At 50.2% G+C, this 10,900-nt stretch overlaps 1 protein-coding gene across 1 annotated transcript; it reads right to left on the bottom strand.

Annotated features, from left to right (window-relative positions):
* Window positions 1-4,651: 4,651 nt before the first annotated feature.
* Window positions 4,652-10,549, bottom strand: ACR (acrosin). Its single transcript, XM_059934914.1, has 5 exons — window positions 10,479-10,549; window positions 9,252-9,458; window positions 8,746-9,029; window positions 5,720-5,865; window positions 4,652-5,191 (listed from the first exon to the last, which is right to left on the bottom strand). Exons 1-5 carry the CDS (start codon window positions 10,544-10,546, stop codon window positions 4,652-4,654), a joined length of 1,245 nt encoding a protein of 414 aa, XP_059790897.1. The 5' UTR covers window positions 10,547-10,549.
* Between the last annotated feature and the right edge of the window lie 351 nt (window positions 10,550-10,900).

Genomic DNA, 10,900 nt, shown 5'->3' with positions numbered 1-10,900 from the left:
TGCTTTTAAGAATGTAGATTGTCATTTAGGAGATGGCCTCTATTTACAAAGTGGTATAATACTCTGTATGTGGAAAATATGTATATTTGGCTTGATATTCGTGTTTCAGTGACTGAAGAACAAAGTGGAGCTGAAATGATACAACAGCCCGTTCATCGTCACTAAGCCACGTCTTGATGGTTACTCTCTATGGAGAGCATAGTTTTATTTGAGTGCTTTAATATAACGCAAGATTTAAGTCATCTTAATCAAGGTGAAAAGTGAGAAGCTTGGATTCTCATCTCAAAAATTTAAAACTCCAAAATTAAAATGAACAGAAATCTTACAAATTCCCCAAGTATATAGACTGAGGAATCATTTGATTGCAGCCAAGCTCTGGAGTCTGTCCGAGCATGACGTGTAGCAAGAGCTTAACGTAGTGCTCAACGCTTGGCTAACAGGATAAATTCAGTGCCCAGGCCAGCCAGGAGAGACACAGGTGGTAGCCAGCAAGTCCCAGCCTTGGGCTCTGCATTGTTTATCTTTCTCTCTAGGAATAATATCACGGGAATGAATGAATTCTCCTTGACTGCACATATCAAAACTCAATTTTCTAGAGTTTGGGGAAAAAGAAATAATGAGTGGGGCAAGACCAAAGCATATGTTGGAAATTAGCAGTAAAAACAAACACACAACAGAAAGGTCAGTAAGGCCGCACAGGAAATGCTTCTTGGGAAGGGCAAACCTACTTACCACCCAAAAGTAGGAACAAACTGACTGTGGGCAAGTTGCTGACTTGTGCTTATCTGTTATTATATGAGCAGATAATGAGTCAATTGTTTTCCTTTATTAGTAAACACTAAAAAGAGACCTAGTTTTAGGAGGTGAGAAAAAGTATCCCTTTCACTAATTCAGTCCCTGCTAGCATGTTGTGTCTTAGGGGCCTATGGGAACTCGGAAGGAGATACAGGAGAAATAAAAAGAAATGAAATACAGATTGTAAAATAAGACCTCTGAGAAAAAGTTCAAAAATTTAAGACCATTTTGCTCTGGAGAGGAAAAAGCTGTTGACATGGTTTAATGTCTTGTTATTGTGACTTTTATTAAAGGACTCAAAGTAAGAAGTAATATGATAAGTTGTTCTCCATTTCCAGTGAGGACAGAAAAGGAGGGAATAAGGATCTTTTTTATTAAAAAAAAAAAAAAAATTGCAGTGTGAAAAGTTTGAGATCTAAGAACTTCTTGAGCAGGAATTGTCATGAAGTCTTCTATTTGAAATCTTTATTTTTTTAAATAAATTTATTTATTTTATTTATTTATTTTTGGCTGTGTTTCGGGTCTTCGTTGCTGCGTGCGGGCTTTCTCTAGTTGTGGTGAGCGGGGGCTACTCTTCGTTGCGGTGCGCAGGCTTCTCACTGTGGTGGCTTCTCTTGTTGCGGAGCCTGGGCGCTAGGCACCCGGGCTTCAGTAGTTGTGGCATGTGGGCTCAGTAGTTGTGGCTCACGGGCTCTAGAGCGCAGGCTTAGTAGTTGTGGTGCACGGGCATCATCGCTCTGCGGCATGTGGGATCTTCCTGGTCCAGGGCTCGAATCTGTGTCCCCTGCACTGGCAGGCGGCTTCTTAACCACTGCGCCACCAGGGAAGTCCCTGAAATCTTTATTTTTAAGAAAATAAAAAATTTTTAATTTAAGGGATATACTGAATGGCTTTTGAAGCTTCCTTTCAACACTTGTTTTTTTAAAAAACTCATGTTGGAACAAAGATGATGTCATAAAGAGCACCGAATGTAACCTTTGAGTTTAGCGCCATATCTAGAAGAATTTAGCTCACAAAATAGTTTTTGTATATTTTGTGTAGTAGATGCATGAGTGTAATGAATTAAGACCTACTTGGATGTTATTTTTAATTTAACCTGGCAAATTAATTGAGACTTGAACACACTTTTGTTCACCTTGAAGAATGTATAGCATTATAGAACATCTGAGGATTTTGTTTTAAATATATTGTTATTTGGATGTAGTAACATCAGCAGCCAGAGAGGTTCTGAGAGATTGGATACTTCGGAACATCTTTATATAAGAAAGAGACGTCCCATTTCTTAAGCAGGTTGCTTCTGGAATTAGTGCAACAGAAATATTAGCTGGAGTTTAATGGAGAAGTTGTGCCATGAACTGCTCCTAGCGGTATATCTTTCAGTTTTCCATTGATGTTTGTGATGCTTGAAAACTCCAAATTCTGCTTGGATAAATTTATTTTACGCCTTTTTTTCTCTACCTACCTCTTTCCCTAGGAGTCCTTCCACGCTTGTTACTATCAAGAGTTATTGCCCTATTACATTACTGATAAGAACTCTTAGCTGTATTCATTCAGAATGCTTTAAACTTATTCATAAACTACACTTGTTTATGGAAAAAATTCCACAAATGAAATATTACCACACACCTATCAGAATGGCTAAAATTAGAAGGCTGACCATACCAGGTGTTGGTGAGGAGCTTGAGAACTGGAACTCTCCTCACTGCTGGTGGAACGCGAAGTGTTTCCACCATTTGGAGAAGACACTTCGGCAGTTATTAAAGATGCTAAACATGCACCTACCATACGATCCAGCCATTCCACACATACTCAGCCAAGAGATGTGAAAGCGTGTGTCCATACAAGGACTTGTATGTGAATGCTTATCGCTGCTCATTTAACATAACCAAACATCCATCAACAGTGAACAGAAAAATAAATTGTAGTATAGCCATATGATGAAATACTCAGCAATAAAAAGGAATAAACTGCTGGACACACTACCATATAGATGAATCTCAAAATGATTATGCTAGGTGAAGAAGCTAGACCAAAAAAGTACTTGATGTGTGATTCCATTTGTATAAAATCCTTAGAAATGTAACTTTATAGTGAGAAAAAGCTGATGAGAGATTGCCTGGAGCCGGGGAGGAAAGGGCTGGAGGGATTACAAAGTGCCACAAGGAAACTTTGGGGAGTGACAGATATGTTCACTGTATTGATTGTGCTGCTGGTTTTGTGGGTGTAGTCATAGGACACAACTCACACCCACCGAAGCTCACGACCCAGCCGTTCCACTACTGAAAGCACGTGTCCATACAAAGACTCATCTGTAGTGACCAGAGCAGGTCATTGATGATTCTTTACCAAGAATGTAGTTTCTGCAGAAAACCCCAATAAGCTAACTTCTGTTTCTTGATCGGTTTTCTACACATTAAAAATGAATTACCTCCATTATTTTTCCACTTCCATTTAAAATTTACTACAATTATATTCATTGGGATCAGTTTTTTTTTTCCTTGCAAATATGTTTAGATTTCATATACTGATCAAATTCACAACTAGAACTTCTGCCCCTTTAAGAGTCATCATTGTACATCTTTTATTCCTGACATGCCCGGTTTTCTAGCGTCAGAGTTTTACCATGTGCAGGTTTAGCCACCGTTTCATCATTTTCTGTTATTCTTCCTCGCAATAAGATTCATTATGAATTTTATTTCTTTGAGGATCTTTATCATTTGCCTCACGATCCCACAGGGCAAGAGCGAGCATAGTCCTCGGATGCCTGGATGCCCTTCGGGGTTGGTTCAGCTTTTACCCATTTCTTCCCTGCTCCTCCTGTCGCTGTGGGCAGGGGCTTCTGCGCCAGGATCTGTGAGCCATTTTCAGGGCCAGAGTATCCACAGGGACATGAAGGCCGATCAAAGAGTCTCACTTCACTTATAAACAGCTTCATTCATAATTTTAAAAATGAAAATTAAAACATCCATTAGATTGGCAAGGATGGATGAATTTGTTATGAGCCAGATGTGGGGAAATGTGCACATTGAGGGGGAGCTAAAATGGAAGACTGGAAATTCCCTCCTAGGAAGGAAACGTGACACTGTGGCTCATAAATGCCCATACTGTGGAGCATAGTTAGAGAAGGGGTCCATATGTGCTAATATGGAAATGTCTGTATTTGATAAATGATAAAAAGGAAGTCAAAGAGTAATATGAACAGTAAAAATAGAAGAAGGGGATTAGGTTATAGCCACGTGCATGGGAAGTTTGCAGATGGTATGCAAGAACCCATCGCCTAGACTCTGCAGGCTCCCATCGGAGGGTTCCTTCAGCTCAGCCCTGTCCCTCCAGGAAGGAGACCCAAGTGTCAGCTACAGATCACAGGCCCAGGGCAGAATTTTCCACCTCAAGGAGGAGAGAAGAAACAAACTAAGGACAGATTCCTCTCGTGGGTCTGTCTCTTCACACCACCAGGAGAGCATGGCCTCCAGCAGACTTGGGCGCACACCCTTCATTTCCAGTCAGCTCACCTCACAGGAGCTGGGAGGCCCGTCGATTTAATATGCAGAGACACTAAGCGCTAAATGATTACCTGGACCACAGCCCCAGGTCACCTTGTTCTAGTTTTTAAAATCAAGATTTAAAAAGAACCACAATTGACATCATTAATACAAGCAATTCCAACTTGTCGGGCGGTGAACGGAGGAGGCAAGGTAGATGAGATGAGGGATTGAGTTGGGGAGGGCAGATAGGAAGAAGTCCAGAAAACATCTCTTTATGAATATATATTTATATTTGTATTTATAATCATTTATTTCGTCTTTTTTTCCTCAGGAGCGAGGGGTTCACTGGGTCCGTTGAGAAGGGGGTCAGATCAGGAGGAGGCAGGCTGCTCTGGGATATCTGTGGTCTCCATTTCATAAGTGCCCTTTCTGTCAAAAAAGGCCTTCCCCTTCAAGGCCTCTATGAGCTGCTGTAGTCGCTTGGCAAAAGAAAGTGCTTGGGGAGGTTTAGTGGAAGGTTGCGGTGGGGGAGGGGGAGGGGGAGGGGGTGGCAGTGGAGGAGGGTGGGGCGGTGGAGCTGTGGGTTGGGGTCGGGCCACTGCAGCGGGGCTCTGGGAGGGAGGTGGTCGAGGAGGTTGTTGGAAGTACCAAGGTGGGCGAATAGAAGGCTGAGTGGAGGTGGGTTTAGCGGGGGGTGCTGGAGTAGAAGGAGGGGGAGGGGTGGGCAACTGAATCATGTGCAAAGCATTAGAACCAATCTTGGAAGCAATCCAGTTCAGATAGGACCAGGTAGACGTGTAGACTCCGGGGCGCTTAGCTCGGGCACAGCCTACCCCCCAGCTTGTGATTCCCACGACCACGTAGCTGTTTTCCACGCTCTCTCTGCACATGAGAGGCCCGCCGCTGTCCCCCTGCCCAGAAGGACACAGAAGTCACTCTCTGCCGGAGCCACTTTCCCTGCCCAGAAGGGTCATAGACTCTGGGAGGCATTTTTGCAGTCGTATGGTTCCCTGCTGCCGTAAACACAGGCAGCTGTGGTAAAGTTGAGGTGCACCAACAGCTGCTCGGGGATGTGAGAAGGGTGTGGATTGTCATGGGTTTCCTCACGGTGAGGAGGCAAGATGAGCAAACGCATGTGCCTGTGCACGTGGCTTTACGTGCGTACGTCAGCATGTGTGTACAAGTGGATTTGACTGTTTTGCATTCTGGTGAAGAGAGGTAAGCATTCTCTTTGGAGCAGTGTTTGGATGATATGATCTCTGCGTTAGGGTGGGATAAAGTTCTACAAATGGTGATTGATTCTTTGTAGGGGCAGTTGGTGGGTGTCACCTCCCAAGCTCATTGTGACTGCAGATGCTGGAAGACGGGACCCGGGAAATTTGCTCGGGGATCCAAAAAAGAGGTGTCCGCAAGGGCCTGGGCACCCAAAGGGAAGTTACCTGGCAGGTGTCAATCTTGCCTTCAGGATACCCTGCGCACACATTGGTTGAACGAATGCGCCCATTGTACCACATGGTCGAGTTACATAAGTCGAGGTCGATGATGTCCACACGTGCCTCCTGCAGTATAGGTGATGTCCTGGGGGCTACAGCCAGGTGACTCAGTGGTCAGTGATCACAGAAGACGTGTTCTGGGAAAGCCCTGCCTTCCTCCCTCCACTAAAACCCCGTCGTCCTGAAATGCTCTATTTGAACCTAAGATCCATGCAAGTCAATGCCCCCGGCCTCTCCGTACCCACTCCTGAAGGGAAGAAAACACACAGCTGGAAGAGCAGAGGAGAGGCAGGAGACGGAGGTGGAGGAGAGAGGAGGAGAGAAAGGAGGTGGACGGTGGGCAGACGGCAGATGGAGGCTGGACGGATACAGCTGGAGAGTCGCGTACATTAACGGTAGATGATGGTCACAGAGGGGACGTTAACAATTACACTGAGGGTGCGCTGAGCACTCACTATGCATCACACAGGCTTCGTCCCATTCACTCCTCACAGCCACCTCACGAGTTAGGGACGGTTATTCCCCTTTTCTCCAACCAGGAGATTGGAGCACCCCTTGCCAAGGTCACAGCAGGGGCCTGGTGCGGCTTGGATCCACACCCAGGTCTTCCTCTCTAGACTCAAGTCCAGGCCACGCCTTTCGTTCTGGCTACAGGTCACCCCCCTGCTTCTTACCCTCCACCCGGGTGTGGACAGGACCTGCTGGACTTGGTCTGATGAGTCCCTCCCCATGTGCCTCGTATCTGTTTTGAGATGTGGAGATAGCAGAGCTATGGCAGGGCCTCCACACACAGGCAGACCTGTCAGGGGCACGGGGGGTTGAAATGACCCCTGAGGCCACATCAGAGCTTCCTTTATTGCCTCAGATGCTCGGCCATAACCAGGGGTTAAGAAAGGCCCAGCCTGTGCTGGGGCTGGAGCAGCCAGATCCATTGCATCTGGCTTGGAGCCCAAGAGCCGATGCGACGGTCCGCTCTGCATCACGTGGTCCCACAGACAGGAGGGTTCCACTGGCCCTGCCACAGCAGCACCCATAGCCCAGCCACAGCCCAGTGGGCTTGAACGTCGTGTGCAGTACAGATGCGGAGTTGCCAGATCAGACCTGTCGGAGGGGCAGACCCTGAGCATGGCTCTGAAGGCCGAGAGGGAAGGCAGGCGCCCCATGGAGCGCTGTGGGTGGGGCAGGCACAGCAAGCATTCAGTAGATGGCTGCTGAATGCATGTTTGCGTGGCTTTGGTTATGCTTCCAGTCTCCTTAGCCCCCACCTTTCCTTCCCATCCAAGCAGCAATGAGGGTTTTGTACATGCACTGCCCTTCGGGTAGGGGTAACACGGAAATAACAATGGCAAGCCTGGCTTGTTGGCCATTAAGGTGACCTTTTAAATCTATGGCAGAGCCCACAGTCTTGAAAGCCATGAGATTCATTGTTAAGAGCCAGGTGTCCTGAAACACAGAAGAGTTTTCTCAGTCCCAGCACCTTGGCTTTAAACATCAAATGCCAAAAAAGCCTGCAGGAGCTAAACATTCAATGGAAAAAGAGGCCGATTCCCAAAAGTGCTCCTCCAGCCCCAAAGCATCTGAGTTCAAGGAAGAGGTAGGTCAAGAAAAAGAAAGGTCGGAAGGAATATCACAGGAGGCTGGGGGTTTCTCTAAGACTTGGCCTTAAAGGTGGGGGATGTGTTTGCAAAAAAAAAAGAGGATAGAAATCTCATTAAATTTAAGGTGATTCTAGAACAAAATAGGTCTTTCGTGACGTCCAGGGTATAGGTGGGAGCCCACAGTTCTCCTAAGCAAAAGGACAGCAGAGGTGGGGTTGGCGGGGCGGGGGGGGGGTGGTCATTGGATGGAAACTCTGAGATCAGCCTCCCAGGGACCGCAAGAACCCCCAAAAGCTAAGGACAAGGTCGGACGGGTGGGCAGAGCAGGGCAGGCCAGGGGATGAGACAAGAAGAAAGTGTGTACTTGCTCTAGAGATCATGGCAGAACCACGGACACCAACAGCCGGACAGGGATTGACACCCCAGGCCAGGGAGGAAAGGTTGTGAGTCAGCAAAGGCCAGTGAAAGCAAAGGTGACTGGGAGGAGATGCCCTTCCCCGAGGGACAGCATAGGTGGCAATCTTATCAGAAACTAAGATCAAACTTTGAGAGAGGAGAAGAAGAGTTAAGGGAAGAATCCAAAATTACCGATTTTTGTTACCAAAAAAAGAAAAAAATACTGAGCTTTAAACCCCAAATGATTGAACTGCCTTGAATTAGGAATCCCAGATTTTCCGTTATCAATGAACAAAAGAGATTGAAAGCTAAGTTAATTTCAATCATATCATCACATCCCTAATGTGACTGGGTGAAGACTCACGCACACACCAACAGAAAGCTGAAAGGGTGGCTCACGAGCAGAGGCCTGTCCTACTCCGTCTCGCCCCGCTAGCAGAAACTTGCTGCCCGTCGCTGACCCGCAGAAAGCCACACCCGCCACCAGCCCCTCTCCCGGTCCCCAGGGGACACGCGCAGTAACAGCTGGGAAGGATGGGGAGCAGAGCCGGCACTAGGGCAGAAGGCGGGGCTCGGGAGCCGCAGAGCTTGGAGAGCACGTGCCCTGGCCCTTCCATATACAGATAGAGAGGGAAACTCGGTCTAAAGCCCTTCTCCAAGTGCTGCGTCAGGGCGCATCCCCCGCTTCCAGAACTCACCCCGGGGCTCCAGGCACAGCCTCGACCCCATGCTAAAGACGCCAAGGTTCTCCTTGTGCCTGCCATCGGCCTCTCCCGGGGGGGCACACCAGCCGCCGGTGAGGGGCCCTGGACAGGGAACTCTGCTCTGTTTCTCTGGCTGTGAAAGGGGACAGCGGCAGGACCCACTCACAGCACCGCGCTGGGGCCTGGGTGGGGCTAGGGCAGGCGTCCACGTATTTTCCCTTCACCTCAAGGACCGCCGAGGGGGTGACCAGCATTTCTCCCTGCCTCTACTCACCATTGTCTTTTAAGAATCCCCAGCCAGCCACCCAGCATGTCTGGGGAATTCTGGGTGGGCCTGCCCGAAATTGGGGCAGGCAGCCTGGTCCAATGAAGTGCCCACAGGGAACAGGAGGGGTGATCTTCATGAGAGCAATGTCGTTTGCCTCTGAACCCGGGGAGTATTTCTCGTGAATGATGATTTTCTCAACGTATCTCTCCTGCAGTGGTGGCTTCACTGGCTTATTGCTTCCCCACACAACTTCCTTTGCTCCGAAAATCAGCCTCCAGTCGGTAACTTTTCTGTGGGCACAGAGGTAAGCCAGGTCACCCTCGCTGTGGATTGGCTAGTGACCATGACCCTTGGAGCACCCCATCCCCAGCGGGTGTGGGTCGGGTCACCCCCGCCGTCTGGTTACCACTGGGCCCAAAGCCTCAGGTTTCCCCGGCACACAGACCCTTGGAGAACGCCCAGTTCTGAGAAGAGCCTTTCTGAAGACCCCCTCTGCATGTTCCCGCACATACTTTTTGTTCCGGAAGCAGTGAGCAGCAGTGAGCAGCCAGTGGGAGTTCAGCAAGGTGCCCCCGCACACGTGGTACCGCCGATTGTTGTGGTACGTGAAGATCTGGAGGCTGACCATCCAGGGCCAGGCCCCGAGCGCCGCGGCCTGCCCACCGATGATGCGCGTGCCCCCTTGCTGGTTCTGCCTGAACCGTGACCCGCAGGGGCCGCTGAGGAGAGACCACGGGCACAGTTCGAATCAGGAATAGGCCAGCCTTTCCTCGTGCCTCCACAACGGGGGGAGAGCGGCGTGGGGCTGGTCACAGCGGGGAAGAGCTGGGGTCCTGGGAAAGCAGGGGCAGCTCGAGGGTGTGGGATCCAAGGGGACGGCTGAGCAGTGGCGCTGTGGCGGCTGTGATGGGACAGGAAGCCACGGGCTCCAGGAAATACTCCAGGGGCGGCATTTCTCGGGTCTTGTGCGTGTGGTCACCAGGTGGGGACAGAGGGGGCCACGGGTAGCTAGGACAGGCTGTGAGGGCCCTAGAAGTATGGGCGATCCCTAGTCAGAGGGGGGGGCTGAAGGTGGGAGCGGAGGGGGGTCATCTTGTGTGGGAGACTCCGGGAAGAGCCAGCGGGTCCTGGGGCTGCAGGGTTGGGTTGCACAGTTGTAGGAGGAGAGCAGCCGCAGGTCGATAAAGTGACCCCCAGGGGAGTGGGGCACACTGGGGCGGGAGCGGTCCAGAGGGGGAAGGTCAGGGCTCTGTGTCGCTGGTGGGAGTTTGGCAGTCATTGGCACTGCGGGGTACCTTGGGGGCTTGGGAATGCTACACGTGGAGTGGAGGTCCCAGAGGTACCGCCTGACGACACCCTGGGGCCTTTGGGGTCAGCCTCAGCGGAGGGCGTCCCAGTGTCTGTGGGAGGACAGGAGCTCCTGAGAATCAAGACTCCCGTTCAAGAGGCAGTGAAGTCAGTCACTGGGCGGGGAGGGAGCACAGGCCTGTGTGCTGCAGGGCCCCAGGAGTCAGTCTCTGGAGGAAACCATGGACGTCTGGGGCCCTGGGGGGCTCTGGGCTGAGGATGCTGGGAGCAGGGATGGTCTGGGTTGGGGATGTGGGTAACAGGCGCTGTGAGACCCGAGGGACTGCTGAGGCCCCAGCTTGGCTTCCTCCAGAGCCCTGGACACAGGGAGTCTGGGTGGGGTCTGTTACTCAGAAGACACCCTCCCCACCCCAGGTGTCTGTGACACTTACTCACACGTGATGTTATCTCTAGCGACCACAGACACTGCCAAGACCAGCAGAACGGCAGTTGGCAACATCTCTACCAAACTCCTGCCCCAGCCTGGCCTGGAAGCCCAGTGACCTCACAAAGCTCCATGGCCTTCTGACCAATCAGCAGAGTGACCTCCCACCCCCCACCCTCCAGCAGTCAGGCCAGGCAGGAGGAGCCCTTTAGCTCAACCGGTTCATGCTGAAGTGACTTCCCAACTTCCGGCACAGGCTCCCCCCACCCCAGGGCGACGCGGGTTCACATGCAGCCCCCTCCCTCTGTCCCAAGGCCAGGATCTTCAGTTCCCGTTATCTTCCATGGTCCCACACCATCTGAGGTTCCAGCTTTGTGCAGGTTCGGGGTCTGACCCTCATGCAAGCTGTAGCCACAGTCCCATTCCAAC

This window comes from Balaenoptera ricei, chromosome 10 (genome assembly GCF_028023285.1).
Source record: "Balaenoptera ricei isolate mBalRic1 chromosome 10, mBalRic1.hap2, whole genome shotgun sequence".
Lineage (NCBI taxonomy): Eukaryota > Metazoa > Chordata > Mammalia > Artiodactyla > Balaenopteridae > Balaenoptera > Balaenoptera ricei.
This window is presented reverse-complemented; position numbering and strand designations above follow the sequence as displayed.